We start from the raw sequence: 22,933 nt of genomic DNA on the forward strand, positions 1-22,933 counted from the left end.
TGTTGTAAAGATATGGTACTTATGTTAACATGTAAGTAAATGATTAAAACGTTTCAAAGTACAATGCAATATCATATAAATAAGAATTAAACAGTCAAAAGTCAAAAACTCATGACAGTATATGATTCATATGTCTGTCATATAGTGCAAAAAAGTAATGCTTATAAATCAATTCTATTTCATTAGCAGACGAAAGCAATCTGACTGTTTCATAACCTACTGCTTTGTTTTCTTTCCCCGGACATTTATTCCTGAATTAAAATATATTGTCAACCTATCAATTAGTTAACAAACTTGAACGGTCACTTATACTATTATTTTTCAGAGATAAGCAAATATGTAGATGGAAACACACATGGTATAAATCTTGTCAAAACATTATTAACAACTGTTCTAACATTTCGAGTAAAACATTTTGATATGCAATATTAGAATATGTTATCAAACTATTACAATGTGATCACACTAAAACAATCTTTATGCAGAAAAGCAGAAAATATTAATACTTGTATTAGTACTTAATATGTAGCTGCTTCTTCTCAATGTATGTTATCAATTTCTTTTCTCTTGATTTTAATGCCCTTAATAACTATCTATGTTTAAGATATACAATTATTGTTCTATGCAATATTTGATTTGTGACAATTCAATCGATCTTGATACAACTACAAACCTTACGACTGCAAATTCTTCATTCGTTGATTTAGTATGTACATTTTGTAATGAATGCCTTCAAATTAATTTAAAATCTGCTGTTTAAATTGTATGAGTCTGATCAAAAGAATGTATATTGAGAACTATTATCACTAATATACATGTACATCATTTGTCAAACGTAATTACTTGAATATATCAACAAATGGAAATGTCAATCTTAACATAAAAATTATATCCATTATGAAAAAAGAGTGTTTTATTTCTGTATTGTATTAGATATACATGTAGCTGTTACTACAAACGTGTCTTGTTTTCTATCGTTTGTTCGTTAGTTAAAGTCCAACAGTTACCTTAACCCATGTTTCATCGGAATAAACCGGTTTTTGTCCATGCCACAAAAGTGTAAATGACATTTACAAAGAGCAATTGTAACCTAGGTTTAAATAATTAATCTAAAACTTAGCTTCTGTACGTAAGCTTTAAACGTTTTCTTTAGAATACACAAATTAAGGTGAAATGGCTCTGTTGCGCATATCTCAGTATCACGGTAAACAGTTATTATCTCAATTTGCGTCATTGTCTTCGACTTCATTTTTAATTACCATTAATACTAAAGGAATTATTTTTTTCGCGTGAAGCTTTGATAATCAAAACGTGTTTGTGTTTCTTTATGATAATCAAACGTGTTTTGTATGGTACATGCAAGTGTTGACCACCATATTTACGTTCGAGCTTAATACTTAGTTTATACATCAACATATCTAGGCATAATTATGCACATTGCTTGCATTACTGATGTCTTTGGTCAGGCTTTTAAAACACTTCTGTCTCCACATTTTTCTAACGTATAATGATGCGTAGTATTGCCTAGTATGTTTGTATCTCTCATCTTTACATTACGTTTTCCTTCTTATCAAAATTATCTGAAAGGTTAAAAGTTATGTATCAATCTAAGATTGATAAGTTTTGGTTAAGAATTTTTTTTGTTGATTGTCATTATAAGGAAATAACTATTTCGCCAGCACAAATAAAGATATTATTTTAAAAAGTAAACAAAGTATTAAATGCCGTTTTTTTAATTGTCAACGTAAATCTATTTTTACTTGTCATCCTATAAAATAAATGTTTGTCTTGCTTATTTTGTCGCTAACAAAATGTAATACTAGTGTGTTGTGTGCATAAACCTAACAATTTCAAAATATATAAAAAACGAAATGAAAATATAAAAAACACGACATGGAAATATAAAAACGAACAAGATTAATTGCTATACACAAATGGGATAAGTTTTTGCCATCAGAAAATAAAGTATGATTATTTCATCTGGCCAATCAAGTTGAATGAATACGGATTTAACAATAATAAACGCACAGAAATCTTAGTTTTTGTAACTGTTTGTTTCAATGAACAAATTGGATTTGTAAATGAAAATTTTTATTTCAAGTTTATACCAAAAACAAAGTAAGACTCATAGCTTATGAGCATGACTGAAATCAGTATAGGATTGTTTTAATGTTATTTTGTCCGGATGGTTTTGCAAAAGCAGCAATGTATACTAATTGTAATATACATTTGTAAATGTATACTTAATATATATCAATAAATCACAGTTGCAGGGGCAAGCCTTGGTTTCCTTGGGCAAGAAACTTTTCATACCCATTGCTCAGTACTGGTTGGTTCCAAGAACAGATTCGAGTGTTGACTTTTTTTAATTAGCATAAAAAAATTTGTTACATAAAGTTGTCAAAAAGTGATAAATGATAGTAAGTTAATGATACGTTTTTATATAAATACATTTTACAAACATAATTAAAAGAATCTCACGTAAAGATTTGCATTTAATGCAATATTTAATTAGTAAAGGTTAACGTTCTCTAAGATCTGATTGTAATTAAATTGACTGACACAAACTAATGGCCATTGCCGATAGAAATATGGAAAAAAGAATATGTTGCAAATAGTCTAAAAGGCATCATGATAAAATTTCCGTTTAGCAATTTTCATGTAATGTTGTTTTCAGTGCCCGATCAAATAAGAAAGTAGTGCCGTTCTGTATTATCACGAGATAACTGTGGTGTGAAGGACACACAAAAAGGGGATTGTTTATAAAATTAGTAAATGTTTGCACCAAGACATTTGATATGGTTTGCATGTAACACCTTTGGAACTCATACGACGACCGCAGTTGCTCAAGTCAATGATTTATGTATAAAACTTACTTACGTCTATTTCTTTCGAATTATGATTCTATAAAGATTATATTAAAAGTACTAGGTTTATTTCAAGCTTGTTAAGTATACTGGGTCTCATGGTTGACCTTTACTTGATCGATCTCGTAGTTCTCATTTTCATAACTGACATGATTTTACTTTAAATTAAACAATACAAAATATGATAATATGAATTACTATAATAGGCATGTGTGTTACAATTTTGTGATTATATATACGAATGAGTGTTTAAAAAAAATATTACATAAAGTTGTCAAAATGTTAATAAAGGTGATAAATGATAGTAATTTAATGATACATTTCTTTAAAGGCATTTAAAAAAAATAATTAAAGGATTTCACGTCAAGATTTGCATGTAACGCAATAATGAGTAAAGGTTAACGGTCTAAAAGATTTAATTGTAATTAAATTGACTGACACTTACAAAATTCCATTGATGAAAAGAGTAGAGGAAAAACAAGAATGTGTTGCAAATAGTCTTAAAGGTACCATGCTTAAAATTATGTAATTTTCATATACAATTTTTCCAGATTATAGCAGAATAAGTTTTGACTTATACATGTAACTGTAATAAATGCCGACATAAGTTCAGACTCGATCAAATAAGAAAGTAGTGACGTTCTGTATTATCACGGTGAAGGACACACAAAAAGGGGATTGTTTATAAAATAAGTAAATTTTGGCACCAAGACAAGCTATTTTGGTATGGTTTTCATGTAACACCTTTTGAACTCATATGGCAACCGCAGTCAGTTGTTCAGTCAATGATTTATGTATTCTTTCGAATTATGATTCTTAAAAGATTGAATTAAAATAAAATTAATTAAAAGTTTTATGTTTATTTCAAATTAGTTAAGTACATTGAGACTTATTGTTAACCTTTACTTGATCGATCTCATAACAGTCATTTGCATGATTGACATAATTTCAATTTAATTTCAGTAGTCTTAGTCAATAAGATGAATGACATGGTAGCTAGCTGTAATTATATTAACCTAATTGTGAAAAAGATATCTTTTAATAAATATGATATTCATACCTAACCAATATATTAAAAAGAGATGTTTATTAAAACAAAACTTAATACACTATTAAAATCCATCTTTATTGCACTTTAATGTATTCAGTGCAAAAGAAATAAGTGTATTTTGTTATGCAATTTGATAAACAACAACAAGCTTCCATGGTTCAAGCAAATAATTATTTCCGTAGCTTTACAGTTGCGATACGTCATTTAAACAATATAACAATGCACTTTCGGTGATATGCGTAGTATGTAAATTACAATCATTATGCATATTTGATTGATTATTGGTAAACTAATTGTTTTAGCAATATAATTACTAAACCAATTGGTCGTTCTTTTGTTAACATCAAGCCGTATGTTAACAGTGTACTATTTTTACTGGAGATACAGACTTTAATTTATTTTATATTCAAATTATTTGAATTTACGTGTGTTACTGAACGTTCATGGCACACAAGTTTTCATCAGACACACTCGCACCAACTTAGTAAAGGCCGTATTGCGCCGAAACATGAAATATAATTTTGGCCAACCTCTAGCATTCCAGACTTTAAAGAAACACAAGGGGTCAAAACTACCTCACCTGCCGGAGCTTAGAAATGCATAGACTCTGTTATTTGAAGTCATTTAGCCGCCTCTGTATGATCACGCAGGGATAGACGATGGCTGCAATTTTTATGCCTCAACCATTAAAGGCGGACCCTCAGCCACATGTGGTATAGGTTTACGTGTTTGACTACCACACAGTAGTTAAGTACTGTGAATTGTGTTACGGAAATCACATCATAAACTTTAATGTCTTATGTCTATTTAGAAAATGCTTCTGTTGCATGTAGTAGATAGAACATGTACTATAGCAAAAGTCTACCTGTCTATGAAATGGAATGAAACAGACAAAGTGGTAAAATGGAACCAAAATCTTAAGTATCCTTTTTTTGAAGTCGTTTTTTTTTAAATGTAAGTTAATGCTGATACTGAAAAACAAAACGTTTTATTTATATTCTGGACTAACAAAGGTATACAGATGTACAAGATCTCAATGTTATAAAACAAGCAATAAATTCATTATAACTCACTTCATTATTACCAACATATTTTCACACAAAAGACGTTTATATAATTTACAATTTATTAATTCAAAACAATGTTTCTGACTAACAAATGTCATTTATTTGAAAATTGAAAAAGAGCACCTGTTGCTGTTATACTGTCAGATAGCGTTGGTTTAAATCGCCGACCATTGCTAGGACAACATAACGACTTTTCGTTATAATAGTCAAATTGAAAAGTCTTACATGTAAGACACCATGGTGTCAGTGATTCAGGTGCCCGTTCGTGCCCGAAATAATGTAAAAAATTACATATACATGTATATAAAAGATAATAAATGTTCTAGAAAAAAAAAATTATTATTCATCATATTATTGTTCATTCTAAATTACTTAGACATTTAACAACATATTTTCTTCAAGCAATTTTTATAAGAATATCCAAATTGTTTTTATCAATATTTTGAATGCTTATGGAAAATGTATACATTTTAGACTTATCCACTTTGAGTTACGGTGTTTTTTTGACAGAACTGTCATGTTTATGCGCAAATAGCTAATGGACATGTATGTATTCCAACATATGTACTGTCAGATTTTTTAAACTTACTTGTGTCTTAAAAATCATCTTGGTGCAACAAAGCTCTTGTATTAAAAAGTCATTAAAAACGGATGAGTTGTGTAAACGATAGATCAGCGTAGTGATTTATGTTATAATATATAATATATTTTAAATGTAACTTTACCTGTTTTAATTGCAATAAATTTACCTTACGTGACTTTGTCTGTTTAATTGACATTTGAATGTATTACTTAACAATTCGTGATATCACTTTGTGTTTTTACATTTTCACCCTCTCGAGTCTTTACAAAAAGTCATAACAAAACTACTTTTGCATTAATCTTTATATGAAAATACGAATTTTAGAAAAAAAGGTTTGCATTGAACAGACGCTAATAAATATTTATTCCGGTAGGTGATTGGTATTTCATGCTGAGGTTACTGCTTTTGTCATATTTATGATCTATTAGAGTTTTATTTTTACTTTCAATTTTGGTCATATATAAAGGCGAAATCTATATCAGTCTACCATTTCCTATGATATTTTTCTTCTATCTTTCGTAAGGTCTTGATGTATAAAAACCAATGTCTAGCTCTCTTTGTGCAAAAGAAATTCAAAATTCCAATAAACATATTTTAGTTTCAACATCAGGAAAACTACTTGTAGTCAACAGTACTATCAAAATCTATAATTGTCCTAGCATCTATTTTTGTATCTGAAATGGTCAAAAAAATTATCTTTGAATTGTGAAGGTACCTATAGAAATCTTCTTCTTATAAGATATTAAATTGATGTTTTTGTATTGTTTTTTTTAAAGCCGTAATTATGTACATTCGGTTAAAATGACCATGAATATCATTACTCGTAGAAAAGTAGTAACTTCATAGTTTAAGCATTCAATGTCTTTCATTTAAAGATTCGTTTTTTGTATGTTCGTTTTTTCGTTTTATTTGTATGATTAAAAACGAAAATTTATTAGAATCTTATCAATAATATACATGTACATAATTTGTCAAATGTCAACACGTGAATAGATGAACAAATATTAATGTCAAATTTCAAATGTCAAAGACTATTAGTTTAATCATAATGATGTCTACAAAACTGTCTTTTTCAGTCCAATGGTAGAGCACTAAATTCGCTTACTCCATCTTTCCTGAAATGTCATGGAATCGGATCGGTTTAGTTTAATTTTGACTAAAAGCTTTGACTTAGTTTATACGAATTTATTTTAGCTCGATTATGTTGGGAGCTTATTGAAACTTTCTCTAGAATCCGTTCCTGGAACCAAGCAGTACTAAGCAATTAAGAAAAAAATTCTTGCTCAAGGAAACAACGGTATGACCCTGACCAGGTTTGAATTTACCGACCATACTAACCCGACATGTGAACCACAGTGGACTATGGCGCAAAATATCTATTGATAAGCATGAAGAGCAAGTTTTTAAGGGTATTGCTGGTTAAGCTAATCTTTTTGTAAGTATATAAAGCAATTTCAAGGTAGTCACATACTAATTTAGCTAAGCGTAGCCTAAAAAATAGGATAAACACAGAAGCCACATTTAGTATTTCAAACATAGATTAATCGATTTCTAAGTTTCGGTATGATATTTGTATTTCTTATTTTATGGGTTGACAATTTGATTTTGTATAAACGTTATAGATGAATTCGTCAAAGTTTAAAACCCGTTAAAGCTAACGAGATAAACAAAAGCAAACGCATCTTTTAAGAAACGCTTGACAAAACAAACAAATTAAAACAGCATTTTTTTGCGTGCAGTACAAATTAAAACGTAGACAGATTAAACATTGCGGATTTTATTATTATCAAAAACTATTGTTGCAAATTTATGTAAAGCATGTAAAGTGTGGGTGACAAAATTTTGTTGAATTGTGAAACAAAAAATATAAGAAACTGTTAACCCTATGTTCCATGTTCTAAATACCGTTCCAACATCATCAGGTAATGCCTTTAAGGCGTATGCAAAAATTACATATAGAAATAGAATAGAATTTGATTGGCATAAAACAAATAACAGGTTTATAGCCATATATAAACTGTGCATGATCTTAGATAATGATGCTAAAAACAGTAAATGTCTGCTATCTCCATTTTTTGGCTTCAAATTAGATGCCATTGAATTGAAAACTTGTTAATTCAAATGCAAACAATTTACTAAAAGGTAAACAATGTCTTTATTTGTCTGCATTTCAAGAAACTGACTATTTTTAGGAATTTTCAGACTCCATACTTAAACTGAATGAAAACAGCTTTCTCATACGAAAGAATCCGAAGTCTTTTGCGGTGTTTGAACCCACATCGAACCCACAGGGTTTGCAGCTTAAAACATAAACTACTCGGCTTCCGACGGTGTGATACATATTTAAGACAGATTTTAAATTTTTTATTCATAACTTTGTAATAATTTTAACTGCAATTTATTTTCATTTACAACGAATAGTTTACAACATTGACCCATATAAAATTATATAAAAAATCAAAGCATTTTATACACTCTTCCAAATAAGCGGGTCGCAAATTACCTCCCTTTGTGTGACGTCAAATGAGGACTACTGCAAAATATGGCGAAGCTGTCATAAAAACTCGAAAACAGGGCTATTGGAAATTCTTGTAGGTAGTATTACGACTTATATCAATTTTTATGGCAGTACTCGATTGTTATCCAGAGTAATTTTATTTCGGTTTTATATCGAATCGCGTCTAACGCTAAAACATTATGAATGTCACATGTTTTCGCGACATGCATAGTAAATAAAAAAAATCCGATAACGCTCTTTGGATCGTTGTGTGAATTTTACTATATGATAGAAATGAATTATTTAAAAACATCTGCAGTAGGCTCATGTATAAAATTATTGATCGAGAAAAAGTGTTACACAAATTATGATTTCAATGTTTTTGTAGGCTAATTCAAGATGGACCTAGACTATAGCTTAGACCACAACTACTGTCAATTCTCTGAAGAATCAGAAGAGATCTACATTGCCACACCAATTACTATTACCTTACCACAGTCAGCATCAGATGAACATGGATCTCCAAGAAACAAAAAGGTATATTTTCATGTACAAAAACTTACTTTATGGTAAGGGAAATAAATCATATATTGAGTGTAGGACAAAAGCCCCCCCCCCCCGGACGAAAGCCCCCCCCCCCCATCTAAAAATGACAAGGTGGACAAAAGCCCCCCCCCATGAATTTTCCACATAGGACAAAAGCCCCCCCCCCCAATAAAAAAGTAAAGGTAGGACAAAAGCCCCCCCATGGTCCATCACATTTACATTTAGTGTCAATGAATTAATATTTGCCTTTTTTTCAATTAATTTGGTTATTTTGTTATATACGTATATTTAATTAACAAATAGAAAACATATACATGTATTTGTATATGCATGTTTTTTTCAATAAAATTGTTTATTTTGTTAATTTGTTCAAAATGATACATTGTGACATGGCATACAGAAATTGTGCCATAGTCTTCTCACCCTTGTTGAACTGCTGACAAAGAGCCTTCACTCTGTTCTGGTGGATGATGAAATAACCAAATTAATTGAAAAAAGGCAGATATTCATTCATTGACACTACATGTAAATGTGATGGACCATGGGGGTGGGCTTTTGTCCTACCTTTACTTTTTTATGGGGGGGGGGGGCTTTTGTCCTACATGTATGTGGAAAATTCATGGGGGGGGGGCTTTTGTCCACCATGTCATTTTTCGTCCGGGGGGGGAGGACTTTTGTCCGTATCCCCAGTAGAGTAAAGTGATTTTATCAAAACAAACAAATAACATCAAATAAGCTGTTTTCTGTTAAATTATTCAGACTAATGTTAGCTTACATTGTATTAGAAATTTGAATAATATTAAAATATTGCTAGTCTTTTGTAGATTTCATTCAACCAACTTCACATATATATATTAATGAAAGCCATTACAATTGTTGTAGGACAGCCTTATAATATCAAAATTTTATTTTTCAGTGTAAACGCATATGCTGTGTGCCACATTGTCATACAACAGGCTACGAAGTGATAGAAGGCCATGGCAAACCCAGCTATCATAGATTCCCCCCAATTGGCAATCCTTTGCGGGAGGTGTGGTTACAGAAAATAAGACGAAGTGAAGGAGAATTTTTCAAGGTAGAAATAGTGTGTGTTTTTTAAACAGTTATTGGTTCATTAGGTTATGGCTGTACAGGAAGCATTGAAAACAAATCGTATAAAAATAAATATTAAAAAATGCCAGAAAAGTTAGAAGATTTGTTCATTAGTATGCTGTGACCAAATATAAATCTGTATAAAATTTGCCATAACATATATACAGATTTTAATCCCACACTGTTTAAGAGAAACATCACTGAATATTGTGTTAGATCTTTCTTTTTCAAAACCAATATTTCCCTAGTTTTATATATTTTCTCAATTAACTGTCATATACATTCTTACTTTGCAATGTACAACTAATTAAACAAAACAAAACACTATTTTTCAGGTTAACAGCTCTACAGTGGTATGCTCCCTTCACTTTCCTACAGATATGACAGAAGTGTCGGGTTACGGTAAAAGAAGGTGTCTGTTGACTGGAGCTGTGCCAACAATATTCGAATGCTGGAAGGACATAAAGCACATATACAAGCCAACTCGTACAAGACCACAAAACAAGATGCAGATAAACAAGACCATTAACTTAACGGAAGATGATCAGATGCCCCAAGCTGTTGAAATTAACAGTGAAAGTGACACCTTAAGTGACTTAAATAAGGAAAATGTAAACCCTATGACTGAAATTCAGACTTGTGAAGTTGAACTGCAAAATAATTACATGATTGAGCATATAAAATTACTTGAAAACAAAATTGCTTTCTTGGAACAGAGGCAGCTTAAGCTCGTTACTGATAACCAAGCTCTTCAAGATGATCTGAATCAGTCTGTTTTCTGTGTTGAAAATTTGAAGCCACAGGAATTTCCATTTTATACAGGATTTCAATCTCAAGATGTTTTTAATGTGGTACTTGGGCTTCTAAATCCAGGTGAAAATGGAGAAAATATTTCAGTTGTTCAAGAGAAAGAAAATGTTGTAAGGGATGTCGAAAGGAAAACTAGGTCAAGAAAATTGTCTCCTTCAAATCAGTTTTTCCTTTTTTTATGCAGAATTAAATTAGGATTATTTGAAATGGATCTTGCAAGGCGTTTTAACATTTCTGTTTCCACTGTCAGCAACATAATTATTTCATGGGCAAACTTTTGTTATTTAAGGCTAGGAACATTGATTATCTGGCCTTCACGTGAGATGGTAGACAAGTCTATGCCCAGTTCATTCAAAATGAAATATCCATCTACTCGTGCAATCATAGACTGTACAGAAATAAAAGTGAATATGCCTTCTTCATTGTTGTTGAAAAGTCAAACATACAGTAACTATAAAAGCACAAATACATTGAAGGGCTTAATTGGCATCGCCCCCTGTGGTAGTATTACATTTGTTAGCCAATTGTACCATGGTAGTATATCAGATAGAGAAATTACCATCAGGAGTGGATTCTTAGATCTTCCTTTTAATGAGGGTGACAGTTTAATGGCAGACAAAGGGTTTGATATCCAGGACTTATTGGATGAGAAACGAGTACGACTGAATATCCCACCGTTTCTTGGAAAGTATGGGCAAATGACAGACATTGAAGTGTTTCAGACCCAAAGTATTGCTGCTGAGAGAATACATGTTGAGAGAGCCATCAATAAAATAAAAAATTTCCACATATTTGACCAGGCCATTCCAGTATCTCTATTTGGAACAATTAATCAAATCTGGACTGTCTGTGCCTTGTTGACTCTATTCCAGGAGCCAATCATTTCATGTCCTGGTTCTGATTAAAGACAGTGATGGCTGAATAGCAACATACTAAGTGTTAGTTGTACACTGGGAAACTTACTTTAAAATCAATTTAAATTTTTGTCAAAATGAATATCAAACATTTGGTAAGGTTTAATATGACACTTGTAAGTCCTTCATTGAAAGAAATAAACAGTATTTTGTTGTTTCTACTTATTTGACTCAATGCTGTGATGTTATGTGCAAACTTTTTTTATATTTGAGCCGTGTCACGACAAAACCAACATAATGGGTTTGCGACCAGCATGGATCCAGACCAGCCTTCGCATCCGCGCAGTCTGATCAGGATCCATGCTGTTCGCTTACAGACCCTATAACAAGTAAAGAAACGGATAGCCAACAGCATGGACCATGATCAGACTGTGCGGATGCGCAGGCTGGTCTGGATCCATGCTGGTCGCAAACCCATTATGTTGGTTTTGTCATGACACGGCTCATTTCAAGTTTAACTGGAAACTAAACTGATCTATTGAACAATACGCTTGTCATACCACTTGTTTGTGTTAAATACATTTTAGTTGGGTATAAGCATGTCAATAAATAACATATAAAACAAGATTTTGTGAATTCATTTTCTTTTATTTAAAAAAACAAACAAAATTTCAATATTTACACAAAAAACTCTGTAGTTATGATGACTTTGGGCAGAAAAAGTTTATACATAAAGAAAGTCAATACATTGTGTCCCATATCTAATTGAAACCTTTATAAAGTATGAACAACAATGTAATAAAAAAAAAATACACAACAGAAGTCAGTTAGGCTAGTTTCACATGGTCAATATAGTCTACCAGAAACCTTCCCTTAAAAAAGCACATATTTACATGTATAGAAAGCACATATTTACATGTTAATTAGAAGCAAAGTATTGTATTGTACTCACACTCTAAAAAAATCACACATTTACTTAAAAAGTAAAGCACCTTTGGAAGTAAGTCATTGTGAGATAGCACATAAATAAACCAGGGTATTTACCGGCCTGGAAAATACTCCCAAAAGAGGAAAATAATGGCAAATACTACAAAGATGAGTTTTTTTGCCTTAAAATACTACAGAAATCTCAATTTAGTTGACAGTTATTAATGTATAATCATAATAATAATTCAATAACTCAGACATTTTATTTAAATATCATATGCCTAGGTGCAAGCAAGTGGTTGTATATTGGTATGACATGAGCTACAGTGTCATCTGCATGGCTTCATTCTTGAGTTTAATTTATAACAGACAGAAATTCCATTGTCATCACCATTCCTATAAGTGCACTCCATACTATTACCAAGCTACTATGAAAAAAGGGATAAAAGTGTAATACTTAAGTATAAATAAAATGGCAATTGATGGGTAAACTTGAAATTATCCATATGAATGAAGATTATTTAATAGGGAATGTTGTATTTATTATATACTTATAAATGAAATATTGAGTAATATTGATGAAATAAAATGTGTATTTTGATTTTCCGTATTTTCACTGCAAAAAAATATTTTCACTGCAGTGAAACATATTTTGTCGGACTTTCTTTTAAGTTCTGCAGTACACAAAATTTATGGATAAGTCTTTCAAATTGTAACGTCAAAAAGAAGAAAATGTATATAATAAACAGAAAATTCAAGTTTATTCTATAAATACATGATTTATTTTCATTTTGTGGCATGAAAATTACTATATTTCACTTGTGGCTACCGCCACTCATGAAATATTAATTTTCATACCACTCGATGAAAATAAATCATGTATTCATAGAAAAAAGTTATATCCTCTATATATTCCAGACCGTGGTCAATTCAATCGACCAGTATTTGCCGGTAAATACCGCCGGCATGGAAAATACTCATACATTGTATTTGCAGGCATTTTGCCAACCCTGAAAAAAACACAACCTGTGTTTAAGAACAATCAGAACATATATTACACATATATCTTGGAAACTGACATTAATTGAATATTTTGTTTCATGTGATAGCAACTACCCATCAACACCTACACTGTATTTCAATCAATAGAACTATTAATAAAAAATAAACAAATTGTATAAATGTCTAGCACTGTCATCTTATAAAGTGTTTAATAGTTATTGCGATCGAGGCAATAGCTGATGTCAATATTGCATTTGGTGAATTATATCACAACTGGGGCATCACTAAAAAATAATTGGTTTGCATTTGCGCGACCCACCTTTTTAACAGTGAGTCGGTTGGCCGGGATTTTGTTCTTCTTATATCTTAGTGAAGATTTAAACAAGCATATGGTTATGTTTTGATAAAAAAATTTAGTCCAACTTTTTTTTAAGTGGACCAATTGCATTGAGTCAGTCGAGCAACTGCAAACTAACTATTTTTTTAGTTATGGCACTGGAAACTATTTGATTATAATGTCTACCATAAAAGGTTTTGTTTTCCATATACAGTCATGTAGAGATTTTAAGAGGACACATTATTATTATTATCTAGCAAAATTTGTGTTTTGGCAACTGATTGAAAATGGTCCAAAAAGAAATCTTTCAATTTCCTAACCATATCTAAAAAAAATATTTCATCATAGAGTATTCTGTGCACTCCGAGGCCTTTGTTGGTGTAAACAATAAAGTCACAATAACTGGCTCCACAAATTCCTAGCTGGCCTTGAACTTGGGCAAAGTAGTCATGCTCTATTTTTAAGGAAAACAGGCCGTCCTTCAATGTGCAAAAGAATCCAGGATCACAACAAGCGTCTTTTGGGGTCACACTCTTCTTTGAATAAGCACATTTTACCTCCAACAGTCCAAAACCTACATCATTGTTATATACCAGTCTGTCAGGGGATGCAGCCAACCATGGTAATGCAGTATTCACGACAACACCAGATTTGTATACTGCTGTTTTCATGTTGCTTTTTGTCATATAGTTGAGGTACTTCTTTACCGCAACCTCCTCGTTGTGAATTCCATACAGAACTGCAGGAACATCCTGTACGAAATTTTCTGCACGGAAATGAGGCGGAATTCAATAGCAGATTCCGCCCAGAAATTTAAATTCTCCCCCAAATATACAAGTGTTAAACCATTTGCTTTTGGCACGGATTCCGGCCGGATTCCAGGCGGAAACAGGACGGATTCCGGGCGGAATTCGGACGAAATATGCAAATGAGTTGGGGCGGAATTTTGAAGCGGAATCTTGGGGCGGAATTTTGAAGCGGAATCTCGGGGCGGAATTTTGAAGTGGAATCTCGGGGCGGAATTTCGGAACGGAATTTTGGAACGGAATTGTCAAACAAAATTCTGGGCGGAATTTTGGGACAGAATTCATGGGGGAGGAATTTTTATGAGTTTAACATGATCACATTTTTTTGGGATAAAATTATCAATAATGTATCAGAGTTTAACATGATCACATTTTTTTGGGATAAAATTATCAATAATGTATCACATTAAATTTTCTTTCACAAAATTTAATACATATCCTTTAGTCCAAATACAGAATAGAATACCATACATTCACTATAACACAAACAGTTTTTTTCTACCTGCAGGTTTTGGTAGTTACTGGTTTTCTTAGAATCCAACACTTTGTTTTTTTGCAATTTTTTTGCTGAGAGTGTTTCAATCATAAATTTGTTTCAAATGTTTCTGATTATTTAAATTACTATTTCTTTAATTGATGTCTGTTTTAAGTCCACTGCCTGTGTTTCCAAGAACTTCTTGTGGTTGTGCTCACCTTTAATAATAAAATTAATAATTAATTAAACAAAAATGTAGTAATGAATTATGTTTGATGCATAATTATATGCAGTTATATTTCATATTTTTTGATAATATCATATTTTATGTTTCAACAGTATTAAATATTAACAGTGCTTATGAATATTCAAAAATACTAAAGCTTACGCAGTATCTTATTTCAGTGCACAAGTGTTTAAGAATTGCTCTGTATAAGAATTAATTAACTGCTTTATTTGTGACACTATTTATTACTAGTTATGTATTTTTTCAAGGAAAGATGTTGAATAGTAAAGTATTGAGATTTTAAAAATAATTACCTTTTCAGGATTAATACTGCACATCTTTATTAAAACATCTTGCATCTCACAGTCAGCACTTAACTCCCAGTCTGAAAATATGAGTGTAAAATGTAATTTTAGATTGTTCCATTGGAAACACAACACATACATGTAAAATAATAAATGATTATGATGACCCTGTTCAGCTGTACAAAACTTCTGAATTTGTACCATTTATTCAAGTTTAATCAAATTGATTTAATTTGTTTAATTTCCAGGAAATGAAAAAGATCTACTACATGCTATTATTATACAATATACACATAATCATTATATAGAATCATTGAATAATTTATATTTTACAGTCATTATACATGTATTAAAGATTTAAAACAATTATCAGAAAAAAACAAATGTATGAAGTTGAAAATATAAAAACAACATTGACCTCTGTTACAAATTTTAGTTTGCTACCATTGATAGTTTGATATAAAACTTGTTTCAGCATTGATGTAACTAAAGGTTTATAATTACCTGATTATGTTGTTCATCTCCTTGTCCCATGTTTTCACACTTATTTATCATACCAATACTAAAACACTTTGAGATCTTAAACAAAAGTATATCTCCAAAATTGTTAAAATATCAAGTAGACATCCTCTGTTATTTGCACTCTTTTTGCAGACCCAGATATCTTAGAATTCAAAATTCACAACTGTATAACTGCATGGACAGGTCAATCATTATGTAAAACAGGGTTAATTTACTCATCATCTCAACCTCCATTCATTGAATGTAACAAAAATGCAAGTAACAAATAGATATATATTTAGAATTTAAAAATCATTACATATTTCTGAACAAAAAAAAAATTGCAATGTCCTAGACAAATTCTGCATATGAAATTTATAATGTTATCTCTCCCCAAAATAATTCAATGGAACAGCCTGATCTGTTGGAATGACCAGTGGAGTAAATTAGTCATGCAAAGAGTTTAAGATGGTGGGAAACTGCTGGTCAGTTGAGTTTTATCAGAGCTCTGATCTGTGTAGTGTAAAATCTCAGTGGATATATATTGTAGTATTTATTTACCTAAATGAAAGCAATTATTGGGCATATTGGCTGATCAATTCTATATAGATTAAAAGGGCATAATATATGAGATTATTTCATGCACTGTTTTTGTTTTGTTTTTGTTTATTTTTTTATAACAAAATCATGATTTCTTAGAGTTTAAAATGGCAAGCACACTATCTTGTCCTGTGGCTGTCCTGATACTCAAATTTAAACAGCATTCTTATTTCAATGTTGCTAATTTTATAAACTTAAGCATTTTGGAGGTGAATGTTTTCAAGTTCTACACTAAGATTATTACAGTTGTTTTTCAGTACAAAAAAGATTTGCTAAATTAGTCTGACAATATATCATTTGCCACAATATTTAAAAACATTGTTTAGGCATATTTTAATGTCTAAAAAATAACCCTATTTATTCTAAAAATACACCTGTAATTATTGGTCAAGTATCAATTGCTTCAACAAAAATAATAAGTACAGTTGGTAAAATTTCAATGTCTGCAAGTGCAAAAACAAGAGTTAACAGTTATGATTTAGACATCTTATATGTGAAATTCTGTTCAAGAAAAATGTTTAAGTATAGAATTCCGCCCATAGTGAAGACCATTCCTTCCCAAGAAAATTTCAAAGTTGAAAATTCTGTCCAAGATGAAATGTTTAAGTATAAATTCTGCTCCAAATAAAATTCCAGCCGGAATTTTTCTAGTTTTCCGCCCAGAAAAGTGAACAAAATATTTTTCTTGTGAGACAGAATGACACGGAATTTGCGTTTCCGTTCCTGGTCCGCCCAGAAATCACTGATTCCGTGTCAATTCCGTGCCAATTCCGCCCAGAATCCGTGCCAAAATTTCGTACAGGATGTGACAGATTCTTTGGTGTAAACAAATAATCTTTGATGAATGTGTCTTTGTCCTTCTTTCTTGAAAGTATACGCCCAAACTTACTTGCTGTTAACCGATATTTTCTTGCTTGAAACCATGCTTCTGATTGTGCTTGTTCTTTTGTATCCTTCTCAAGCTGTATGGCATCTTGTTCTGTAATTTCTAAATTCAGGTCTCTCAATATGGTATTCTCAACACTATCTGGGAAATGTCTTCTAATCCAAGGGAAATTTTGTGCCTTTTCATCATTAACAATTGTTTCTGGATTACTTTCAAGGTTTAAAGTTACAACAAAGTCTCCTTCTGTTTTACTAAGCTGATAAGATAGCACAGAGCCAACTGGGGTGCTTAATTCCAATCTGGTGTCTACCATCGGGGTTTTTCTCAAAGCTGGTTACTTGGCACAGTCCTATCAAAGGATTAATCTCTTTCAGTTTATCCACTGCTCCTTTCACATTCAGTTCATTCCTAGCTTCTTTCAACCGCGTGTCTTGAAGAAGGGGTCTTATACCACAAAAGTTTATTTTCCAAATTTGGGCTTTACCACAGTTGCAGCCATAACAGGTTCGGCCCGGACTCCTTCTGTTCTAGCTTTGGTCCATTGTGAAGGCCTTTCAGTGCAGGTTTTCAATTTACTAAATTCTGTTAATTTTATCTTCACTGAGTGGTCAATGGTGTAGAGCAGGGCAAACACATGATTGCAGAACCCACTAGCACCTGCAACACAAGAACATTTCCCACACTTCACATGGCCCTTGGAATCTAATGTCACTCTACTGTCATGGGGTTGTTCATTTTTCTTCATAGATTTGAAACACTTACATTTTACAATAATGTTATTTGAGTTTGTACTAGTAGAGACATCATGAACATATCCATCAAAAAATAAAGTGTATCCTCGATTAATGGGTTTTTCAACAATGTCTTTTGTCTTCTTTCCTGACAGTTTTGAGTAGTCCAAAATGTTCACATAGTTAAATGTCTCTGGCAGGCACTTTGCATCTTTCGTCCAATTTACAGTCTCAGTTTCAGTTTCTTTGGAGTTTTGTTGTCTTGTTTTTGTTTGGCAGTTTGGGCAGGCAGATTTCTTTTTCTCAAGATACGGCTGTCCAGGATAAGGATCAGTGATGTCAAAAACAGCACCTGTTTCTACGCACTTCTTCACCCTAAAAATAAACAAAGTCATATTTCAGATAGGGATCACAATATATAATGAACTTAATTTATAGTAACGTAATATATCATATGATATAGCAAATATCGGTCACCTTTTAACTTTACAAATATCATATCCATAATTTTACAGATACCGAGCCCTAGTATGAATCATCAAAGACAAAATAAAATTTTTAAAATTAACATTCAAATCAACAATTCATTTCATTAACTTTTAGATCTAGGTACATGTATATCATGTCATCCCTGACTTTAGCATAAGTAACTTTAAACTAAATATATCAAAAAGACTTGTGCATAAAAATAAAGCATTTAAAATAAAACAAGCAAAACTGCACCAGCCCAGTGCAGCCTGTACAGATCTAGATCTACAAATAAATGAGCCGCGTCATGACAAAACCAACATAATGGGTTTGCGACCAGCATGAATCCAGACCAGCCTGCGCATCCGCGCAGTCTGATCAGGATCCATGCTGTTAGCTATCAGTTTCTCTACTTGTTATAGGGTCTGTAAGCGAACAGCATGGATCCTGATCAGACTGCGCGGACGCGCAGGCTGGTCTGGATCCATGCTGGTTGCAAACACACTATGTTGGTTTTGTCATGACGCGGCTCAAATGTCCTTCAGCTTTGATTTACATCCATACAGCTTCACAGTACAAGTAATATTCTATACAGACTGTAGTGTAAAACATATTCCTACATAATTATACATGAATATGTTTACACATTAATATACACATGTAGTTAGTTAAAAATTGTAAGCAACTACTTCACAAACCTGACACAAAGTTCAGCCTTGTTCTCTTTAGATTTGACTTTTTGACCTCGGCACTTTAACCACACCCTCAGGTCTGTCACTCTGCATTTCTCTGGTACAGTGCTTAATGTTGCTCCTGGTATGTCCTTTTCTGTCAGCTGTTAAAATAAAATTGATAAATAACAACCTACAATTACAAGTATAAAGTAATTGTCTATGTAAAAGGTGAGAAAATCATATACATGAATATTGTACTGCAATTAAGTTTGACCTTAATCTTTTCTTTTGATTTTCCCCTTTTTATATACTTTTATAAAACATACTTTGTAATAACTTTGAAGTATCAAGAAGTTATAAATAATATATGCATGCTATTTGTACATAAAACTTCCAACGAAATGGTATTGTCAATAGAAATTTATGTTTTCCATGTAAATACCGCTATTTAATGTCACAATACACATTCATTAATGATGATCAGAGCTGCATTACTGGTACTGGTACTGCATTATGTACAGCAGCGATTTTGCAAGTACTGCTACTGAATTACTCTTACAAAATTTTCATACTACTGGTACTGGTACTGCATTACTGTCTTAAAAAGTGGTACTGCTACTGCATTACTAGACAGTACTTTTGGATTTGATAAAAAAAAAAGCATCAATTTTTCTCATAAAATAAAGCTGTAAATTACATTATTTTACTTTTGTGAAAAAGTAAGTTATCAAATCTATAGATAATTTGCGGCAATATTCCTTCAAATGTTAACATAGTATTCATCATAAAAAAGCACCAAAGACTTTAAGTAAAAATGAAATTGAGATAAACAGACTCAATAACTCTTTACCCTAAAATATCCTTATTCAAATCTTTTGTTACTTTGTATTTACTAGTAAAAGAGCAAAATAATCACTAATTTATTGCTTCTATTCTAAATAATCCTACTTCAAGTGATATCGTTTGCACTATAAAAAGTTGTTATTTACTTTGGTGTAAATTGAACAGAGGTGTGAATGTGTGAAAGGCAACAAAACACTGTTGTGTTTTAAATGAAAGATGATTGCATTGTATTACAGTTGACTGTTTACTAAACAATAATTAAGATGACATAAATATATGTTGTAAATAGTGTTGGTAAAAAAGTATGTTAAAACTATAAAGTTGTAAAAATGTTATGATTTTTTTATATTAATGTAAATTATGATTTTATTTCTTTGTTGAATAATATTTGCAATGATTTGTAACGTTTGACACTGTGTATTTATTCCAACTGTGATGAACATATAAAAGTAATGGTTCTGATACTTAATTACTTCACCAAAAAAAGTACTGGTACTGCTGTACCGAGCTAAAATCTAGTACGGGTACTGGTAATGGTACTGCATAATTTGCCAAGTACTGGTACTTAAGTACTACACCATTAGTACTGATGCAGCTCTGATGATGATTTGTCAATTCATTTATCTGGAAATCATTATAAAGTTTGAGGTATCATACCTTTGAACAACTACATTTTTGTAGGACTCAGTTTGTATCCACATCTGCCAGGACACTTGCCATTGTCATGAATATTTATGTAGTCAGTATTGACGTTTGGCAATACAAAGTTAAAATACACAGAAAGCTTTCACATCCTGATATCAGCTGTAAAATAGAAAAAAAAAGTATTTTTACTCTTAAATATTTTTTAAGCTCATCATGCATATCATGTTGGATTCATTTAGCAAATGCAACATTTTTCTTAAGTAAATTACTGATAGGTTTCTTATCATTTGTATTGTTTTTTTTTAATTAGCTGTGGTAAAACAACCCGCTAAGCAAATATAAAAAACAACAGATCTGTCTGAATTAAACAATACAGTACATTGAATGAACATTGTTAATGATGTATTAAGCTGTAATTAAAAGAATACACACAGCAATTGTACGTAATACTCGTAATGATTTTTATCCGAATTTATTGCGTATCCGAAACGAGGGTCAGTAAAAAAGAAAACTGTTATTTTCGCCTACGAATCCTTGCAAAAACGACAAAAACACCGTTACTGGGTTGTTTGAAGTTAAATCAATGATAAAGTTTTGAAAATGTAAGAAAAAAATAATGTTACCTTGTTTAAAATTGAATAATTTAACGTTTTTCTGTTTTGAATTAGTTTTGGTATCAAGTCCTCACTCTACGTCACTTCCGGTAAGCGAAGATAACTCCGAATAGCTCACGATCGCTTATTTGGAAGAGTGTATAGTCGTCGCAGTTATATAGATAAAAGCTGTCGTTTTTTTCTATAAAAATGTGTCTGTTGTCAATTTCAGTGGATGTATATTAATGACACATAGTTTCTTTATTCTGATAAGAATGAACAAAAGGCATACATGTAACAGATTTACTAAATAACTCTGTGTAATAAGACAGGTAATAAAATAATAATTGCTCACTCGATCTTCAATACAATTTATGGGGTTCACAAGGTCTTATATCAAAAACAATATTTTTTTTTCACACAAAAGATGTTTGAATACAATATTCATTGTCAATTCAAAAAGCAGTCTCTGGTTCACATTTATTATTCATTTTAAAATTTTGAAAAAATACATGGTACAGCTGTTGCAAATATGATGTTGTTTTGTAATTCCATAATACCTCGTCATTGTTATTAGCTCGACTATTCGATAAGAATAAGTTGAGCTATTGTAGTCACCCGAGCGTCGGCGTAACCACTTATGTTAAAGTTTTTGTAATAGTTTAAATATTTTCAAAGTCCATTGACATATGGCTTTGAAACTTTGCACTCTTGTTCACCATCATTACCCAACCTGTAGACAGGAGGAGGTAACTGTATCAAGCATTTTGACAGAATAATGCCCCTTTTTCGACTTAAAATTTACGTTAAAGTTTTTGTAATAGTTCAAATATTTTCAAAGTCCATTGACATATGGCTTTGAAACTTTGCACACTTGTTCACCATTATTACCCCAACCTGTAAACAGGAGGAGGTAACTATATCAAGCATTTTGACAGAATTATGCCCATTTTTTCACTTAGAATTTACGTTAAAGTTTTTGTAATACCTCAAATATTTTCAAAGTCCATTGACATATGGCTTTGAAACTTTGCACACTTGTTCACCATCATTACCCCAACCTGTAAACAGGAGGAGGTAACTGTATCAAGCATTTTTTTTTACAATCAAGCACTAAGAATAGTCGACCGTTGCTGTCCTACCGACAGCTCTTGTTGCTGCAGCTAGTCTACTTCGGGGTTTTTCCCGATTATATGAAAAGTTAGTTTACTAATATCACACCGCTTTGAAAAACACCGTTGAAAATAATTAAGGTTTTATTTTGAACAATTCATTCAAATAATTTATCTTTTAAGTCAATATGATTATCATAAATATTAGATAACATAACAGTTCTATTTGATTCTTGATTTGTGTCTCCTGCATTTGTATTGGACAAAGTCCTTTCAGATATGAAAAAAAGTAACTTAGCACTAGCATAAAATAGATTTTTTCTTTATTTAGTGCCTAAGGTAATGCAAATGCAAATATATGAGGAAAATGGTAACTTTAGATTAGTGAAATGATTGAGATTTTATTTACATAGTGTCGTAGGTAATGCACTCACT

The 22,933-nt window shown here is 31.5% G+C and overlaps 2 protein-coding genes across 3 annotated transcripts; one reads left to right on the forward strand and one right to left on the reverse strand.

The window, feature by feature from the left end:
- The first annotated feature begins 8,031 nt into the window (after positions 1 to 8,031).
- Positions 8,032 to 11,994, forward strand: LOC132729368 (uncharacterized). Of its 2 annotated transcripts, none has more exons than XM_060715135.1 (4): positions 8,032 to 8,159; positions 8,454 to 8,602; positions 9,528 to 9,686; positions 10,039 to 11,994. In XM_060715135.1, exons 2-4 carry the CDS (start codon positions 8,465 to 8,467, stop codon positions 11,416 to 11,418), a joined length of 1,677 nt encoding a protein of 558 aa, XP_060571118.1. In that variant the 5' UTR covers positions 8,032 to 8,159; positions 8,454 to 8,464; the 3' UTR covers positions 11,419 to 11,994. The 2 variants fall into 2 exon arrangements, with proteins under 2 accessions (XP_060571118.1, XP_060571117.1); XM_060715134.1 differs by having other exon boundaries at positions 8,038 to 8,163.
- Positions 11,995 to 17,892: 5,898 nt separating this feature from the next.
- LOC132729374 (uncharacterized) lies at positions 17,893 to 19,469 on the reverse strand (the record flags this gene model as incomplete). The annotated part of the gene is made up of 2 exons (XM_060715138.1): positions 17,893 to 18,538; positions 19,330 to 19,469. Coding segments are annotated over 2 exons (786 nt in total), but the record flags the coding sequence as incomplete, so codon positions are not given.
- Positions 19,470 to 22,933: the final 3,464 nt, after the last annotated feature.

The sequence above is a fragment of the Ruditapes philippinarum genome, unplaced genomic scaffold, assembly GCF_026571515.1.
Source record: "Ruditapes philippinarum isolate M1 unplaced genomic scaffold, ASM2657151v2 ctg3846_1_1_1_1, whole genome shotgun sequence".
Lineage (NCBI taxonomy): Eukaryota > Metazoa > Mollusca > Bivalvia > Venerida > Veneridae > Ruditapes > Ruditapes philippinarum.

What these genes read in the sequence shown, in the direction of transcription:
- LOC132729368 (XM_060715135.1), top strand. Translation starts at nt 8,465, where the DNA reads ATGGACCTAGACTATAGCTTAGACCACAACTACTGTCAATTCTCTGAA. An exon ending in GATCTCCAAGAAACAAAAAG is followed by an intron (nt 8,603 to 9,527) that starts GTATATTTTCAT and finishes TTTATTTTTCAG; the next exon opens with TGTAAACGCATATGCTGTGT. An exon ending in GTGAAGGAGAATTTTTCAAG is followed by an intron (nt 9,687 to 10,038) that starts GTAGAAATAGTG and finishes ACTATTTTTCAG; the next exon opens with GTTAACAGCTCTACAGTGGT.